The 20,521-nt window shown below is 38.9% G+C and overlaps 1 protein-coding gene across 1 annotated transcript; it reads right to left on the bottom strand.

Annotated features, from left to right (window-relative positions):
* Nucleotides 1-1,054: 1,054 nt before the first annotated feature.
* CDCA7 (cell division cycle associated 7) lies at nucleotides 1,055-16,678 on the bottom strand. The gene is made up of 10 exons (XM_036746835.1): nucleotides 16,658-16,678; nucleotides 12,257-12,382; nucleotides 11,592-11,834; nucleotides 6,831-7,067; nucleotides 5,706-5,783; nucleotides 4,781-4,975; nucleotides 3,997-4,134; nucleotides 2,761-2,910; nucleotides 1,688-1,824; nucleotides 1,055-1,568 (listed from the first exon to the last, which is right to left on the bottom strand). Exons 1-10 carry the CDS (start codon nucleotides 16,676-16,678, stop codon nucleotides 1,532-1,534), a joined length of 1,362 nt encoding a protein of 453 aa, XP_036602730.1. The 3' UTR covers nucleotides 1,055-1,531.
* Nucleotides 16,679-20,521: the final 3,843 nt, after the last annotated feature.

Genomic DNA, 20,521 nt, shown 5'->3' with positions numbered 1-20,521 from the left:
AGAAACCAATGCATATTAACAATGTTAGTAAGTGGTTCTCTAAGTCAAGATGTGCCCATGAGGATCTTTAAGCATCGTTTAGTGGCCTGCATTTCTATTTGAGTTAGACATGAAGGACCAGTCCAGGGAGTAGAAGCAGTACATCCTGAATCTCACATTTGGTTGAAATTAGTTGATATAAATGTTTATTTCTCTTATTACTTTTCTCCCCTGAAATAAGGGCATCAAAGAAAGGAAGGACAAATCTGAACAATAATTTTTATTAATAAAATAAAATTTTGTATACAAAAGAACATTACAGATCTAAAGACCTATTTACAAGGTTTGCTTTGCTTTCTGATTTAAGGTCTAATTATGCTTCCAACACTGCGTAAGAACCGTGACTGAATGCTACATGTACAGGAAAGTACAAGGGACCCTCAGAGTACAGTAATGTCCTGTCTCCCAATTCAATTTAATACTAAAAGCCAAACATGGATGTTATCCCCCAGACTAGGATCAGAAAGTACTCTGGATGTAACCATTTAATTTCTTCCATCTTCAAGAAGGCACTTTCCAGTTTGCAACGGAGAATGTAAAATCTAAAGTCAACTCTGTGCGTGGCCTGTTATTTTCTTCAGTCAAGCAGAAATGCTAAGCACTGTAGGCTATTGCTTATGCCAACTTTCCATACAATATGGTCTAAGAGATATTTTGAAATACCCTACATAGGAGCTGTATAAAACACAGGAAAGAAAAAGCAGATATGCTGAAGTCTAACACCAAGGATTTTAAGCTTAGTCCAGTTTTCAACTGCAAGATTATTGGGGAAGAGAGGAGGGGAAACCGTTAGGCACACCTAATACTGAAGGTCTTACATGCTTTTTGGTTGCTGTGATTTTTTAAAAAAAAAATGCTTATTCAAGTATATAACTGTGTGTAGCACATGATATTTTATACCACAAAGGTAATCATGAGTCCGTACATGCACATTTTAAATCTTATGATGTACAACAAAGTTTATAAGCAAGTAATTCCCATGACAACAGAAACCCTGGTATTTAAGTGCAGGCTCTGTGTGCTCAGCAAATTTTATAATACTACACTCTGTCCTCTGTACCTATCATGTCATTTTCTATACTGTTTCTAAGTACTGAGTTTATCTACATCTTCCCAGAATCTTCAACGGATGTGAAGTATTATATTAGGAGGGTTAGTTACCTAAGAATACTTAAAGGCATTTCCAAGTGTTTTCCTATATTGCTAGGTTCCAGGGCTTTATACTCAATCATGAACCGTTCCCCCTTCCTCCCCACTAATACTAAAGGGTGACAGTGGGTGAGGAGGAGACCATAAAAACTACAATGCAACCTTAAAGTTATATTACTTGTGCTTCCAAAACGGATTTTAATCTTATCTTAATTTGACCCGCTATTAAAAAATACTGATTATCAAGATTGAAAAGTGAAGTTGTTTAACCATCAACTGCCCAAGATTAATTGAAGTTTAACAAGGAGATTGGAGAAATGAAACGGTGCCAGTGAATCCTTCATCAATTTTCAGCCTCCATTTCAAATTCCCGCTTCAGACTGCAAAAGAAGAAAAACAAACAATAACTCTAAATTCTAGTTTTTGGTGGCACCAGGATCCCTAGGGGTTATTTCATTTTTGTTTTAGGCACAAGCAGACAGATCCACAGACATCTTACCTTTTCAAATAAGCATGCACATTTCCAAAACCATGGTACTTGGCCAAATACACCAACACACCAGTTGCACATCGTCCATCTCGCTGCCTACAAAAGCTGCAGTTGCAGATTCCACGACAAGGTGGGCAATGCCAATTCTAGGGTTTAAAAAAAAATTTTTTTTAAACAGACAATAAAAGGTTAACACAGACAAGTAAAAAATTCTAAATGGGACGTTTATTTATTTTTTTTTTACATTTTTCTCTTCGTGTCCCTCATACTTCTTCTGATAAAAGAAATGTGGGTGAAATGAGTAAAACAACCGAGAGAATAAAGTTTCTTGATAACAAGAACCACACATCTTAGAATCATAAAGCCTCAGAGTTGGAAGGAAATTCAGAGGTCACTCACTGCAGATCTATGCAACTCCAAGAAAAGTATAACTGAACTAACTCATATATTAGATTTCAAGTTACTTGAGGGCAAGGACTGTCTTCTGCCTCTTTTTATATCCCCAGTGCCTAGCAAAATGCCTGGCAGATGGTAGGCGCTTAATATTTACTGATTGATACAGAAACTACTGGTTATTCTACACCCTTAATTTCAGAGCAAACCTTAAAGATATTTACTGCCTATTTCAGAAAAGCCCATTCAAAATGTGGGAAACTGAGTACTTTTTTTGGAGGGGGAAGGCAGGGCAATTGGAGTTAAGTGACTTGCCCAAGGTCACACAGCTAGTGTGTCAAATGTCTGAGGCTGGATTTGAACTCAGGTCCTCCTGACTCCAGGCCCATGCTCTACTACTGCGCCACATAGCTGCCCCTAAATTTAGCACTGTTAAGTAACATTTTAAGAAAATTTAAGCAGTTAAGGAGAAAGTAGGGCATTCATTTATAGCTAATTTCCAGTCCCTCTGACTGTAAGCTCCTTGAGGGCAGGGACTGTCTTTTGCCTCTTTGTAGCCCCAGCACTTAGCACAGTGTCTGGTACATGAGGCATTTAACAAATTTTTATTGATTTACTCCAAAACCCCAGATAAATCTTCCCACCCTTACTAGGAAACAGCAGAGCTAGAATCCCTCCATGGCACTTACTGGGTCCAGCAATGCTATTTTGACCTCTTCGCCGTATCGATTTCGAAGACAGGGGCCACAGAACTGTCCTCGAACTCCAAAACATTCTGGGTTTCTGCAATTTGTCTTGGTGTCAATAGTCTTCTGGCGACACTGGTGACAGGTGGAACCCTGAAGCAAAAAAGGCAGCAAGTGAGAACAAGCAGGCTGGTTTCTGTTGAGAAAATAACAGGCTTAATGACTGAACTTAATGACTATGGTGGAGCCTCAAGTAGCTCACTGTCATTTGTATTAGATGTCAAAATGAACTAAGTATCCTGCCAGGACAAAACAGCTTCAGAGGCAGCCATTTCATCAAATCAGAATAATAATAATATATTTTATAATAATAATAATAATATATATAATATATATTATATATAATATATGTATTATATAATATATAATATATATAATAATATATATTATATATATAATAATATATATAAAAATAATATTTTTTTCATCAAACTCCTACTTTCTCTTCTACAAGGTGTTTGATTCAAAGTAGGGGTGGGTGGGAATGAACCACAGTGAGTCCATTCTCATCTTCAAAACTCTGCGGTTTAAAAAATAACCAGAAGATGAGCGACACCATGTTTTATACTGTCCTGTTTATACCTGAGTCCTAAGCATAGTTTGTGATTAGTCAGAAGGGGAAGGAGGGTACCAGAATCCCATGAGAGGGTCTGGGCACTCCCCCTTTGCAGTACCATTAGCAAATCACCCACCTACCTTGAATGGAAACCTAGTCTAGCTAACATGCAAATTTTAAGGAGAATTGAATACGGTGAAAAACATGTTACCCTATTCTAGCAAGACATCCTCTTAGAGGAAGAGTTTTTTAATTCTTAACCTGAAGTCTGTGAAAATGCACTGGTTTTTAAGATATATATATACATATATATATATCTTATAACTATTTCAATATAACTGGTTTCCTTTGCAATCCTCTGTATTTTATTTTTTGGAGGGGGCAAGGCAGGGCAATTGGAGTTAAGTGACTTGCTCAAGGTCACACAGCTAGTTAAGTGTGTCAAATGTCTAAGGGCAGATTTGAACTCAGGATCTCCTGACTCCAGGGCTGGTGTTCTACTCTCTGTGCCACCTAGCTGCTCCTATATTTTATTATATGTATGTAAAAACATAGGCTTCACCAACGTCCAAGGGGTCCATAATGCCAAAAAGATTAAAAATCTCTGACTTAGAGGATCTTACTAATGAACGGTTGTAGATCTTGTCCCGGGAGGAGATGCAGATATTTTCCAGGTCTTCCTCTGTAATCTCTTCCACTGGACGAACGATATGAGGAAGGGTCATGGTACCTGGGCGACGACTTCTGGGTGTGGCATCATCCTATGTGACAACAATTTATAAAAATAATTCCCACACTTAAGTCTGGTTTTAAATTTCATAGGCATACTCTTAGTTTCTTGGCACAATCAGCCTAAAAAGCTTCCTTAGTATTTATGGAAAAAGACAGGTTGTCATGTTAATTGTATAGATGCACCCATGCAATATAAATAAAACATTTTGATACCAACCCAACCTAAGAGCCACCATTTTCAATGGTGAAGTTATACCCTCCATCAACATGGTTGCTCTTTAGTATATGCTCTTAATGGATTACTGTGCCCAATCCTCTGTTGATTAGACTCTCTCTATTTATAGACTGGTCCCCAGATAACAGTCACACAGTCCATCACCAAGCCTATGCCTGAAATCTTTCCATCATAGTAGGAATCTACTTAACCTAATTAATTACTGGAAAGGCACTTGAGAACCCTGGGTCACTGCCATACCCCAAAGAGATATGGGAGTAGGATTTCAGTCTTTTTTTGCCCTAAACCAAAGGTTACAAGTTTTTGTAGCAAACTTCACCCCCCCCCAAAAAAAAGAAAAAAAGAAAAAACCAAAAACAAAGAGGAGGGGGAGGACAGAACAATGATACAGTAAAATTCTAGATTCTGACTTTCATAGAACAGAAATAGAGGGAACCTACATCCATATATCCATCGATGCTCTTCCGTTTTCTCACCAACATGTACTTGTCCTCAAAATCTATTTCATCTTCTAAGTGCAGATCTGGGGGTCCTTCGACAAGAGATCTTGACCTGGTATGTGGACGAGCTCTTCGTTCAGGGTTTCTCCTTGAGGGGTCTCTTGGGAAAGAGCGCCTTCGATTTGGCTTCGCCTGCTAAAATGGAAAACCTCCATGAAGGAAGAAAATATATTTTCCTAAAAATACTTTCTTCCAAACAAAGAACACTACTTTAAAATCTGAGTTAAGTGAGACTGGTGCTAATGGACCCACAGGAACTAAGCCTAATTCCCTAGTCTGGGCAAAATCTAGTCTCCTAGAGAACAATGGAGGTTCCTTATTTCTTCCTCTTAAGGAGATCTTGCTGATCTCAATTGATTCCTTTTCCAAAGCGGCTAGTACTGCACACTCTGAAATTACATAAATTTTATATCTGCTTGAAGGTCTAGAAATTGTTTCTCTCAATAAAACACAAGCCCCTTAAGGGGAGGGAGTTTCATTTTTGTCACTAAGTCCTCATCAGTACATGATGCTTAGTAGAGTCATTTATCCATTTAGTCTTAGCTAAGAAAAAGGAACCAATACCATCTCCATTATTGTTCCAAAACTCCTTCTAAAAGCAGTCTATTGAGTCCAAGATATACTGTGTGTTCACTAGTGCTCAACAGAAAATAATCTATTAAAGGTGAAGGTAGGTGATGCTAATTTTCTTTTCTTTGCACTGCATTTGCCTAATTGATCTTAATCATACTGGTTTTGTTCCTAAAATTTGCAATCATATATAGTATCAAGAAACCCAACTTTTTTTTAACCTGATGGTTTTAATTAAATCTGCTAATATACTTGTTCTGTGAAGTATAAGCAAACAAAATGAATTTATACTTACTGGGCTACTACCTGGAAGTGATCTCCTTTCAGTAAATAATCCCGGGAAACTTTGTAATTCTGACATTAGTTTTGCAAGCTGAAGGGTAGGGGAGTGGAGAGATGGGGGGGGGGGGGGGGAGAAGAGGAAACAAAAACCTAAAGTGAATAAATCATTTTATTAGAACAATTTCCTAATTAGAACAAGTTCCTGAGTCCGCAACTTTAGAAATTGAGGTCACCTTTATTTATTTCTTTTGTTATCATATCTTAACATCTAAAAATCTGAAAGCACAGGAATTCTTTGAAGGTATCAACTAAAACACTTAAACACAGTTTCAAAAGACTGACAAAAGAGCCACCAATTTGAGAGAACATGTTATGAACTATCATAAAACACAGATAGCCCTAAGAAGTAACATTATCTGGACCCGTATAAAATATTTATAGCAGCTCTTTTCGTGGTGGCAAAGAATTGGAAGTAAAGGGGATGCCCATCAATTGGGGAATGGCTAAACAAGTTGTGGTATATGAATGTAATGGCAATACTATTGTGTCATAAGAAATGAGTAGACAGAGGACGTCATAATAACCTGGAAAGACTTAAGTAATCAGATGCTGAGTGTGAGGGGAGCAGAATCAGGAGAACATTATACACAATTACAGACACATGATATCTGTGATGACTAACTTTGACAGACCTGGCTCTCCTCGGCAATACAAGGTTTCTAAGACAGCTCCAAAGACTCACCATCCACATCCAGAGAAAGAATTATGGAGTGTGAATGCAGATTGAGGCAAACTATTTACTCTCTCTTTTTCCCTTCTTTTTGGGTTTTGTTTCTTCTTTCTCATGGTTCATGCCATTGGTTATAATTCTTCTTTACAATTTGACTATTGTGTCAATAAGTTCAAAGTGAAGGTATATGTAGAACCTATAATGGATTACATGCCTTCTTGCCGGGGAGGGGGAGAGAAAATTTGGAACTCAAAAACTTGTGGAACTGAGTGTTGTAAACCAAAAAGAAAAAAATAAATTAAAAAAAAGAAAGAAAATGGATTTATAGGGAAAAAAAGTAACATTATCTTGTACAAGATGAAAGAGCAGTATTAAATAGATTTGACCACAGGATTGTACAGCACATACCATTGCCTTGTTTTCCTTTATATTTAATGCCCTCTTTTCCAAAAAACTGGAGCCTTTCTCATCTTCGGAGTCAGAATCAGAATTGGAAGCGGGAACCTCTGGGGCTTTGGGCGGGGCTGCTTTCTGCTTCCTTGCCCCTTTGAGGTCTCTGGTTGGAAACTTTAGAGCTACTTGCAAAGGACCCAAACGTTTCATTTGACTCCGAGTCCTCCTGCCTTCATCATCAGAATCCAATTTCTGTTCAAACAAAACAATTTATTTAATTTTACAATACTTACCTGACATATCAAAAAAATGAACACATAAACGAACCAACTTCCTAGATAATCAACATCAGATAGTAATCTGGATGTAATATAATTAGTACTCTTATCACTAGTCAGAATGAAACAGATAATCTCATATAATTGTTTTTACCCTCAAAAGGCTATTACAGCCAGAAAATATTTGAGATGGAATCTATTTCCTGACCAAGAGAAGTTAAAGACTCACCCTGGGTCACACAACTCATTTTCTTAATGCATATTTCACCTAATCAACAGGCCAAAGAATCAACAGCCTCTTGCTTCTCCCTATACCCAATTTCATCTCATTTAAACATTTATTTATGTGCCTATAGCATATGCAAAACATTGTACTAAGTATGAGATATAAAAATGAAAAATGATGATCCTTGTCTCTGAATAGCTCACGTTACAGAATTTAGTTGTATACATAGATTCATGTGCCCAAGGAAAATTTGAAAAGGAAACACTTTCAGGTAGGGTAGGGCTGGGCAGTGGGATCAGGAAGGCTTTATGGAATTAAGTGGCCGTTGAAGAAAAGGGAGTTTGAGAAGAATGGATGGGCAGAGAGCCTAGGCTGGTGACTGTAAATGAAGAAATGGAGACAAATCTGAGAAATATAGTGGCAAGACAATGGATGGGACTTGGCAAGCGACTGGATATGAAGTGAGGGGAAGAACAAATCAAAGATGAGCCTGGATGATAAAGAAGTTGATGGTACCAGAGATAGAAACAGGAATATAGGACCACAGACTTAGACGGTAGGCATCTTTGAGACTAGTAAGTCCAAACCCCTCACCTTATAGATGGGGAAACAAGTACAGAGAGGTTAAAAAATTTATCAAGGATTACATAGCAGGTCCAACTCCAAGTTGAATGCAGTATTTATACTGTGCTTCCTCCTCTACGAAGAAGAGATGATATTAGTTCAATTTTAAACATGCCAACTTTGAAGTCTTGGGATAGACACCCAAGCAGATGAACACAGAAGGCAATTGAAAATATGGAACTAGAAGTTCAGAATAAGTCTAGATTGGATTAAGTACACTGGGAAAGTAGATGAGATTTTCAAGGAATATGGTATATACAGAAAAGGGCCTAGGCAAGGGAACCTGAAGGGACAGATACCCACACTGGGTAGGTGTGTGAGGCTGAACCAGTAAAGTAAACAATGGAGTAGTCAAACATGTAGGGGAATCAGGAGAAAAAATATTATACAAATCAAGTGAAAGGAAGAGTTCAGGATAAGAGAGTGGTTGGTAGTGCAAATTATTATAGAAAGGTCCAAGAATAGGCCAATAAAAGGCAACTGGATTTAGCAAAGTGAGAGGCCAATGAAGTTCTTTATAAGACCAGGCTGAGTAGAATGGTTGGGGTCTAAAGCCACCCAGATGGGTCTCTGAGGTCCCTCCAAATTCTGAGATTCTATGACTTTGAAGATGATAGATCAGAAAATGGAGCGAACAGACAAACGAGGAGTCTGAAGTCTCTGGGATAAAAAATGTTGAAGAGATTGAAGAGTCATTGGCTGAAGATCAAACAGAAGAAATTAGTGTAGACTGGAGCTGTCAAACTTGTTTTCCAGTGTGAAGAGAATCACATTTAAATATAATTGAGAAACATTTAATAAAATAAATAAAAATAATACAGGCAATGTTAATTTGTGGTTTTCAAAGTCAATATGCTGCCTCCACTGGTATCTATGATGCATGCATGTATGTGTTTTCAATGAAACATTAAGCAAAGTCCCTCAGCTTGTTGAGGGTTGAAGGGTTTGGTTAGTAACTTATGGGAACAGTGACAGAAAATCAATCAAAAAGGAATACAAGGATTGCTATGTACTTGTGTAGTTGTGTTTAGATAACAGTAATTTATAGTGGGCCTAGACCACACAGCTTGTGGGTAGGAGTGGAATAGGCATGTGGTAGAGGTAACCCAAGGTTGAAGATGAGTAGGGTACACAGAGAAGGCCAAGAGGGCAAGGGATTCAAGAATGGTGGAACATGCCCTTAATGAACCAGTTAAATACAGGGTCAAAATCATAAAAGGAGGGAACTAAGAAAAGAGGGTGATGGACAAGAAGTGATTAATCAGCCAAAAATGGCAGGCAGAAATCAAAGTGAAGGCGACCATAAGGAGAAAATTTCAAGAGTTCAAGGTCTTTGAGGCAGAGGAAGAAGTTTGGGGTGGTGAGATTAGAAGGCATAATCAACCACTCCTTTGGTTAGCTGAGATTGAATGGAGACGTAGGGCACAGGGGTTAATGAACTGCGAGGCCAGGGTATTAGACATTAATACTTTAGTGAGGATGAGAGTAGGTTGGTAGATGGCAGCAACAATCATCTAGATAGGGTAATACAACCAGGCAGTCTTAAAAGTTTAAAAAGAGAATGAGATTATTAATTGATGGTGGTATAGGGAGGGTCTAGAGTCATACATGGCGCCTTTAAAAAATACAAAGCAGGCACTGGCAATGGGGAGTAAGTAGCATCCAGACGCCTCCTCTAGGGATGGGGGTGGTTGAGAGCAGATGGGATTATATGATACCTTTAGAATAAAGTCACCTTTGAGTTTATACTATTTACTCTTCACTGGTGAAGTTTTTAATTTTGCTTGCATTTATCAGTTTGATAGCAAATTAGGTGCTTTCCTTCTACTATTAGATAAAACTCAATTCCACTTAAAAAAATGGACCAAATACTGTTTTCACATGCCATTAAAAAAAAGATAAAACTTTTTTTAAAGTTAACATTCTGCTCTCTCTCACTTCCCCCCGACTGAAATTTGTTCAATTTCCAAATCTGCCTATTCCTCTTTTCTGTAGTTCCTTCCTTCAAATTGGCAGAAATTCATAATGCCTAGCAATGTTTTCTAGTTTTCTTCTGAAAGTATCATTTTCCTTCCTGTGAATGCAGGTGGGAAGTTCTCGTCAGATCCAAGAAATATTGGGAGGCTCCACCCCTTTCCCGATAATAGCCTCCCAAGAAGGCTAATAATATCAGGTAAAAAAAAAAATAGCTGCCTTGGTGTCCCCTCAGGAATCATTAACAATTACTCATTTTTTTCTGTCCTCAAACCCTTACTGGATTATCTCTCCTGATGTACCTACAGAATCTCTCTTCATCATTCCTTGGAGTGCAAGTAGATGCTTCTTTCTCAGAGGGGCCAACTCAGCCTGCTCTATAGGAAGAGCCTCATACCCATTCCTGAGTTCTTGTAAGAATTAAGTGGTTATTCCCATCTTTCTTCCACATTCTTTCACCCTCCCACCTCCTGACAAATCATCTGCCTTTTTGTTTTTTCCTTGAAGACCTTCCATTTTTTTTCAAGGAATGTTTCACTCTTCCTGAGAATCTGGAGAATAGAAGAGTTCCTCTTCCTTAATCCTGTTATCTTCCTTTCTAGGAAGAATACCAACTTGCTCTTTATACAAAGAGTGAAGTTACTTGGTCTGGGCAAAAGAAAACCATTACCACTCTATACAGGTCACTGACAGTGCTTGCCATTACCCTTTCAAAATTGGTGACCAAATGAAGCACCTTTTGAAACTTCCCTTAATATTTTAAGCCACCTATGTGTTTGCAGGGAAATATTCATTATGCAGCTGCTTCATTTTCTTCAAGGTATGCTTCTAAGCTAATCAGCTTAGAATTGTAGCTGCTAGTCCCTGAGGCTCTGGGATGACATGTGTAACTGAAATGCAATCACTGGGCAGTGAGATGTTCCCCACTGATGTTCATTTCATTTTTCCAGTCCAGACACAAAATTAATAGGTCTAAGGTACAGAAGGCATTCCTTCTACTAAGCTGGGCAAAGGAAAAAGCACATTCATCTCCTGGGATATATCTTGGGTTCCCAAGGAAGCAGTAAACTTTTTGAGCCAATTGAAAGGAGAAGGGGGTAGGTGACCCAGCAGCAGTAGAAATGAAGAGGTAATGGCAGCAGTGGCAGCAGCAGCAGCAGCAGCAGGGCACAGATAAAGCCAAGCACGGAAAATGCTAGGGGAAAGAAGGGTCCCTCATTATCCTTATACCTGCTAAAGTACCTTATAGCACCAGACTTTCAAACTAACTGAACTTCCCACTAATGGTTTCATGAAACCTAAGGTTCTGGAACAAAATGAATCAACCTCTGACTTTCTGCTCTAAGTTTTAGTATTTCTACAATACTCATAAGCAATTCTTACAAGCTAGAACTCAGTGGTGAGTAAATGCTACAAAAGGACACGTGTTTTTCATCATGAATATTCCTTAAAATTAGAACTATTTTTCTTTCCAGAATTTTTTTTTAATAAAATCTAAACTTCAAACCATGAATTAGGTTGACTTTATTATCTAAAAGCAATTATTTTATGGTAAGTCACCTAAAATGACAAAAAAAAAAAAAGGTAAACTACAAAAGGAAATCAAACTGGGAATAAGTATTTCATTTTGGTACTATACAGTAATTCCAGATATTGACATACCCTGAAACTCACCATTCCATCTTGTATCTCGCTTTCTGAGAAGCCGCAGAATGATTCATCATCAGAGTCAGCATAAAAAACAGTGGCCAGTTCTTTAGTGATATCTGGCCTGAGTTTGGGTTTGTGTAAAATTTCACAATCCCCTCTTAGGTCCTGTGCCTCACTTTCTGGAAAGCCGCAGAAAGATTCATTATCAGAGTCCTCATAAAAAATATTTGCCAGTTCTTCACTGATATCTGACCTGAATTTGGGCTTCTGTAAAATAAATAAATAAATGCCATTGTGCATCTTTTTTTTTTCCCTTTTGAAGAACCAATTTTCCATAAACCGTGCAGAGAGCAAATCACATTTACAAGTGCACTACAAGAGAATAGCTTTTGTTACAAAGAAAAATGGTTCAGGGGTTTACAAATGATTTCTGAGTTGTTATGGCAAATCATCAGGCATGTTAGGTTAGGCGACATTTCAAAAGGATAGAATAAGTAGCTAATCTACCTCCAACAATTACTACCTAGAACCACAGCAAAAAGTGAAATGAAATTACAGAGCATACTGTATTTTCATAACGGCTGTATAGAAATGTAGGCAAAAAGCAAGCAGTTTTAATCACGTACAAAGCATTTGGGGCATTTTCAGCATCGCAGACTCAATTCTGTTTATTCTCATACTGCACTTACTGTGTTTGCAAAATTATCAGAAGCAAAACTGTCACAACTGTCATCAGAGGATGACGAGGTTTCCATGGAAATCAATTTCACATTTCTGAAATTTTTGAAGTTCTTCTTTATAGAAGGGTCCTTTTGCTGAAAATGGAAATTGCAATCCGATTAAATATGATGCTTACTGCACCGTCTAACTTTCAACACATTAATTTTCTGAGTTTTGCATGTTTAAAACATTAAGAGGCAATGGAGCCCATTTCTTATGCTCTTGATGAGATAATAAAGCGGAGCTAGTTATTAAGAGAAAAAAAATCAATCCAAAACCAGGTCAGCATGCCTTCAAATAAAAGATGCTGTTCATAAATTGGAGGGAGTGGCAATTACTCTTTTAAAAATAATTTCTTCGAACATCTTTGGAGCCACTTAGCACTTAACTTCAAAATCTCCCAAGCTCAACATTAGGTTTCCCAAATTTTTCAGTCCTGATTCTTTCAATCTGACCACGCTACACTTCTGAAAAAAATAACTCCCTTACTTTTCTCCCTTAGCCAAACTCAAACCTAAGAGGTCTTTTCCTATGTAGCTCTGGAACTATATATGGATGCCCATTTCCCAAGGTAAGAAGTTGGGCAGGGCCAACAGACAGATCAATCAAGGTGGAGGGATTCCAAATATGACTTCACTCCAATCAGAAGTGGCAATGATTGCAGCCCCAGTCCTCACAAACTAGATGCTTCAATATTGTGGAATAAACAGCTAAATAAGTTGAGGCTTTTTCATATGAGTAAAAAGAGCCAACTGACATTCAAAGATCCATTTCACATGTTGTATGAAATTCCCTTTAGGTGTTTAGATAGATGGCAATTTCTCATAGAATAATGGACATTGGCCCGTCTGCTCATTTTATCTGTAGGAAAGCAGCACCCAACAAGAAGGGTGTCTAAGTGGGTGATTCTAAGCCTCTAGTCCCACTTGTTGAGTTTCAATCTCCTTGCTATGCAACTTCTGGAGTTGTTTGGTTTTTTTCCTGATCCCCTCAATAACAGCATACAATTCAACACGAATACAAAAATCCAGTTGCTTTTTAAAAACGTAAACTTAATGTTCCGTGTTCTAGTTAAGTCTTCTTGGTTTTTATGCTTTAAACTGTCTAAAGTAAAGCTACTGGAGCTGACCCATTGAGCTCAACAAGTCAGAAGGGTAAGTTCTTTAATTCTTATTACTATAGCAATCACAGGGTTTGGAGCTGGGAGGGATATTAGGGATCATTCATTATGGAAATAGTTGACCCAAAATCATTTTCATCTCTAAATCTATGATCCAATTCTAGGATGTACTTTACAGATGGGGATGTTAAGGCCAAGAGGTTAAGACCCGCCCAAGGTTGCAAAAATAGTTTAACATCAGATGCATTAAGCCCATCAAGTGATGCAAAAAATTAATATTTTACTTTGAAATAAAAAATTTCATCCTATTTTCTTTGCCTTACCAATAAAAAAATGCAGGATGTCAAATGATGTAGTTAGGTCCTACTAGGTATTCTTAAACTCTGGTCTTTCTAGTAAGTAACAGGGTCATGATTAAAATCTGAGTCCTCTGACTCCACATTAAAATAATAATGTTTCACAGTACCACACTACCTCCAAGAGGTAATTCAAGCAGTATCCCTATGATCCATATCAAGCCCACAAGATGTAGAGAGATTTCTGGTACTCAGTCAGTAGAAAATCCTGGCAGGAATAGCAAAAAAAAAAAAACAAAAACAAATCTATCCTTTGACTTTATCAACTTCAGTGAAGACACCTGCATATCAAATAAAAGTTTTTTATATAAAAGTAACATGCTCCTCTCTAAAATGAAATTTATGGATCATAAGCATTACCGGAAGGGTCTTTAGGGACCATAGTCCAACCTCTTCATTTCACAAGAGGAAATTTAAAGCTCAGAGAGAATTTATGCAAAGACACAGAAAAACTAGGATCTAAACCCAGTTTCTCTGACCTGAAATCCAGTGCACCTCTAACTTAATTCTTGTCCCTCACCAATTTATCAGAAAAGTCATATATTTTATTATCTTGGGACCATTCAATTGTTTATGTGACCAAATTTGGTTTTTAAAAATTATCATTCTTCCAGCTTTATTTCACACTATTATCCTCCACTCTATCCACCTTCTGGCTAAAATGGACCATTAGCCACTCTTCCAGCCAGTTCTGGACATCTGTGATTTACATAGTGGATCATCGGGTGCCAGGAATGCATTCCTTCCACATCTCTGACTGGTTAAGTCTGTCCTTTTTGCTCAAGCACCAATTGGTCATCCCAGCTTAATGTGGACCTTAACTTACAAGTATCAAGCCCAAGCATCCTAAATTCAGAGCAAGAAGAGAAAGCAGAGGCCATCAAGGGCAACCCTTCAATTTACAGAGGGTGAGACTGAGGCTCAGAGATTAAGTGACTTCTCAAATGTGATCCAAGTAGTAAGTGAAAGACCTAGTACTAATATTAGGTCCTGACTGCAAATCCAAGACTCTTTAAAATGCACCACACTGCTTACTTTCCAAATGCTAATTGCTTATTCAAACATTTGAGTGCCAACTCCGTGCAAAGCACAGTACAAGGGACAGAGGGGATACAAAAATAAATATCTATTAGCTTATTGCTGAATACAGGGACAGGTCACGTAGCCAAATAATTATGACACAAAGTAGGTAAGTGCCATTAATGGCACAAATTGGAAATGCTATGGTAACTTGGGAGGGCAGAGGGATCTAAGTCACTTCTAGGAATTATTTTTGGATGGTTTATGTCTAGAAGATATCCTAAAGTGAGAAAAATGTGATTTCTGTTGTTGTGGGCTCATTATTAGGCATAAAAAGACCCTTAAAAGTATGTAATAAATATTTCAAGGAAGTACTTTGTATCCGTGATCTATGCATCAGGTGTATTACCAGGACTTTTTGTTCTCCATACATCTGCTAATAAATTACCAAGAAACCTAGGTTTGTCTCTAATGAGAGCTTGTCTCTCCAGCAGGTGTGTGCAACACTGTAACTACTGTCACGAGCTAAATAAAACTTTGTAAACTACGCAGTTAACTTTTAGAGACACAGATGTGTCAGCTACAGAATCTGAGCACGATTTCAGACTCCAGATCCATCTTTAAACACTTAACTAAAAGCAAGAGGTAATGCCAACCTCATAAGCCTGAGCCAGAAATTTCTATTCCAACATCAAAGTACTAAACAACTGCTCCAATCCACGAGGTCGCTACACAGATTCTCGGTGGCAAAGGGTACTTTCTTATCAACCTCACACAATCGCAGAGCTCCACCTCCGACACATCACTTAACTCCCCTCCCCGAGGGAAAGCTTTGCTTTTTCCTTTCTGCCCAACCCCCACTGCTCTGGCCCCGGTGCAGACCCCGCTCTCTGGTTCCCTTTCCCATAGGCTCTATCTTACAATCTCTGAAGGGGGTGGGGGTGGGGGAACCGGGGGATAGAAGCTCCATTAACCAGAACTTTAAGCCTAACCTCAAAGAGTTTGCAACCTAACGGGGTGATAGGACACACACAAATTCAAATGCTAATTCCAAAGGGGGAAGGAAGCACGTCCAGCAGCAGGGATCATTGCTGGCGATGTAGACAAGGTGCATTTTAACAGGAGATTAAGGAACTGGTAAGACTTCAACTTTATTCAGATACGATGATGTATATTAGGATTATCATGAGGGGCATGGAGATCAAATGGCACACCAAAAAAATCATCAGACAGAATAGTGTTCCCTTGGAACATTCCATAGTCCCATTCATTTCCTCGCTATGCCCACCAAGGCGCAAGCATGTGGGTATAGCCTGGGTGGGGTGGCGGGCAAGACGTGGAGCAAGCAAAGGGGTTAAGCAAAGATGCACGAAAGCAGCTTAAGCCCCAGCGAGGAAGAAAGGCAGCGGGAGGGGTGGGATGGGAATGCAAGATTCCTAAACTCTCTTCCCGCCTTCGGCCTAATCTCCCCTTAACTCACTCCTCCCAGGGTGGCCCGAGGGTAGTGAGGGGTGAGCCCCGGGCCAGCAGACCCCGCTTACGCAAGGTGGGAGTAAAGGCGCCCGCAGGTTCGAGCTGTGGAGCAGCCTCCCCTAGCAAGAGATCGCGTGCAGCCCTGCTCCACGTGGAGTCTGAAGGCACGCACACACATGCACAGATTCTAAATAACTACTTCCCAGACCGAGTGGGGACCTTATGTGTTCCTCCACTCTTGCTCCGCTTTGGGGAGGAAAACTTCGGCGCCTCAACCACCCAGGTGGACGAACTTCTTTCTGCAGAATTGACAAAACTGCCCCCCAACCGCCCTCCTCCCCCTCTCCACTCATCCGGCACACTTGCGTGGAATTCCAAGTTTCGGAGACGCGCATCCTCACCTGCATGCGGAAAGGATCCATGAGTGGCGGCGGGAGTCCACGAGAAGGGAGCTTTAAAGGGAAGGGACCGCTCCCGGGGAAGCAGAGGCGCGGGCAGCTGAGAATACCGATAGCGGCTCCTCGGAAGCCAGAGGAGCGCGAGGGAGGGAGCGAGCAGAGACTGCGGGAGGGGCGCGCGCAGAGGCCGACCCGGGACGGGGCGGGGCTGGGCTCAGGCTTTCCCGCGCCTAGAGGCGCAGGTCCTGAACGGTGCAATAACTCGTGGGCCTAGGCTTCCTCATCTAACCCCTAAAAGAGTTTTTCCATAGTCAGCTTATTAAAGGGAAGAAAATGCCATTGGCAACTCCGCCTTCAAAAAGACAAACAATTTTTTTTTTACACTCCCTATCTTACTCTTTTTACTTTGCTGTCCAGTCCTTCTTCGAGCGGCGGGAAAATGGTTCATATTGCCCCTGGGTTCCTGACATGATTTGCATAATACTGGGGCCGGAAGAAGGAGGATGAAAGAGTAGGGTTTTAATGGAGTGTATGACCTAGCTAGCCGCGAGTAACTAAGTAAGTACTTAAGGGCTCAACACTCCTGCTTAGTGTTGTGTGCCCATATCAGAATATTTAACCCTACCGCTCTACCCTTTCTCGTCTATCGTGTACCACCTACTAGCATTTGTATTCACGTAAATAAAAGTTGAGCCCTGATTTAAAAGTATTTTCTGAAAGCATAAAAAATTAAATTCTTCAATTAGACTAAGATGCACTTTTGTCTTCACATATGCAAAAATCCGATTGACAGATGGCTGAAATTGGGTAAAATCGCACAGATGAGGTAAATTCAGAGTAATTGGGAGCATTCACAAATAAAAGTGATTATGAACTGTGAAAATAAACATTCGCTTTTGGAATGGTTAGGAAAACATCCTTAACGGATTTTCCCCTTCTCTCAGAATTAAGGGCCAAGCTATAAATGCCTTTGCTATAACTGCAATACGTGTGTGCAAGCGAGACGTTTTGTGTTTCTCTAAACAAGGAATACCTTGTCTGTTAACCAAATCTTCTACAATCAGAAAGTAACTCAGTTGTTTCTAATTTTTCGTTTAAGAAACAGAGAAAAGGGAAGGGGATTTTAACGATAGTGTTAAATTTTTAAAAAGATGTGATTTACTTTTTGGCAGGGGTAGGACTTTCCCACAACACCAGAGATTGTATCTATCAATATTGTATTGTGCATTGTGTCTTTATGTCTAAAGAACACGATCAACTGTTCTAGTAGAAATGATTTCAAAACAATTTATAAACAATGTTTTGAGATAAAACAAAAATTGTTATAATGTTGTGTTTAAATCAGGAATTCTTAAACTAATGTCCTTGATTTTTTTTCTGATAAAGTTTTGATAACTGTATTTCAACATAATTACTTTTCCTTGTAATCCTATATATTTCATTTTATGCATTTAAAAACATTATTTTGAGAAGGGTCTATAGACTCCTTCAGAGGGCCAGAGAGGTGAATGACACATATACAAAAAGGCTAAGAACACCTGGACTAAGTGGAAATAGAAGTATCCTCACTATATGAAAACTCAAACTATTGAATTAGAGGATAATTTAATTATTCACATTAGAAAAGGATTTGATCTTCATTTAAAAAATTATGGCAGAGTTTCTTTTAAACAATAAATTCTTTCTCTGTTTAAAATATTATTTGATGGACAAAAGTGTGAATAACAACAGGAAGAGAGATGAAAATGTCTCTTCTGTTAATCTACATATAAATAGAATTGTTGCTTCCTCTTAGAAATCTGCAAACAGGAGTACAGTTTTGTACTACAATTGTGTGTACTTCATCTAAAGTTTTACAGCAGTAGACAAAATCAGTGACAGATTTTCATTGCAAATGGATGGAATAAAGGTACATAGTAGTTAGATGCAGAAAATCAACAAACAGACCATGGAGCCATTCTCCAACCCACACTGCCTCACAGCAAAATTCCAAAGAAAAAGAGGGAATGTAAGGACCACATAAGCACTTACCCAGCATACATAGCATCTCTAAACAAAGTAGACATTCAGGGAATGCTTGTTGGCTAATATACAATTTTATATGCAATTTAAAATTTGGCACCAGTTTGTATATACAAACTTCAATGAAGAAATTCCCATTTCCTAATAAATATTTTGTGTTCTTCAAATTCAAGTCTATATAAACTTGTAGGACTGTTGCATGAACTTCCTTAGCTCTTCTTTTCCCCATCCTTTTTTCAGAAGACATACCTTTACTCTTAATTCTCTGAAATTTCACCAACCTCATATGACGGAAGTGTCTTTTTTCCTTCTAAACCCATATTACCAGACTTTTCCTACTTGTGTTGTGGGACAAACTTAAGTTAACAAAAGCTTTAGTGAACTTTTTTATGAGCCATACAACCATTAATTCAAAATACTTTTTGGGTGGGTTCAGGGCAATAGTCCAAATGAAGTGTCATGCTCAGAAATCTGATGGGGAAGGAGACTAACCCTCAGCTTCAGGGGCCCTCTCAGTGTCTTGTAACTTGAAACCAGGCTAACTTGGTAAGTTGAATATCTTAAGTGGATCGTAACACAACAGGATACAAACAGTACCAAAAGTTTTTAAAGGTAGTATAGTTACAAGACCTTTTAAGAAAGTTGCAATCTGTCATGTCATGAACCTGTATTTTCAATAACACCTTAATTATAGACTTACCATTTTCCAGAAGGCGCACAAAGGCAGGCAAACCTAAAAAGGCCTAAATCTTCACTTCTATTACCAGAATCCATACCTTGGGAGGGGCTAGCTAATTACCACTTGGACCAGCTTTCTCCTGCAAAAATAAACTTTCCAAACTATACTCAGGTGTTTCATTTCAATTATATTATAGTTTGAAAGATTCTTGCTTTTACCAATGTGACTATCCTTCCAGCTATACAGATACTAGTTCTGCCCTGTCTTCTCATCCTCTTGAGAGTCTTGTCTATGTTTTCTTTTCGCAATGCTTGGTTTATTGATCCAAAGAAAAGATACATTCACACACCTTTTGACCCAGCTATACCACTGGTTTCTGAGGAGAAAGTGAGACTAGTGACTTTACACAGACCTCCCTCACTTAAATCCAATTGACTTGCAAGTCATGGCATTGTCTTCCATATGTCATAATCCTCTTTCAGAAGGAAGGACAAACTACCACCACCACCACAACCACTACTAGTCCTATCCCTCAAAGAGATCAAAGAAAGTGGGAAAGGGCCCATTTGTACAAAATGTATTTCTAGCAGGTTCTTTTTGTAGTGACAAAGAAGTTGAAACCAAGAGAATGCCTATCAATTGAAAAATAGCTGAATCAGTCAATCAATAAACATTTACTAAGTACCTACTATGTGCCGGGCACTAAGTGCTGAGGACACAAAAAAAAATGAAAGCAAGAGACAGTCTCTGTTCTCAAGGAGTTCACAATCTGATGGGAGAGACTCTGTGCAAACCAACATATACAGACAATCTATATGGAGGATAAATGGGAGATAAATTAACAGATGGAAGGCAGTATAATAAGAGGGGGTTGGGAAGGGCTTCCTGTAAAAGATAGGATTTTAGCTGGGACTTAAAAGAAGCCAGGGAAATTAGTAGGTAGAAATGAGGAGGGAAAGTGTCCCAGGTATGGAGGACAGCCAGAGAAATGCCCAGAGATGAGAGATAGAGGGTCTTGCTCATGAAACAGCAAGGATACACATCTCACTGGATGGAAGAGTATGTGCTGGGGAATAAGGTGTAAGAAGGCTGGAAAGATAAGAAGGGGCTAGATTATGAAGAGCTTTGAATGACAAATAGTGAGCAATTTGTCTTTGATCCTGGAG

The sequence above is a fragment of the Trichosurus vulpecula genome, chromosome 2 (assembly GCF_011100635.1).
Source record: "Trichosurus vulpecula isolate mTriVul1 chromosome 2, mTriVul1.pri, whole genome shotgun sequence".
Taxonomy (NCBI): Eukaryota; Metazoa; Chordata; class Mammalia; order Diprotodontia; family Phalangeridae; genus Trichosurus; species Trichosurus vulpecula.
Note: the sequence above shows the minus strand (reverse complement) of the source record. Positions and strands in the feature narration are given on the sequence as shown.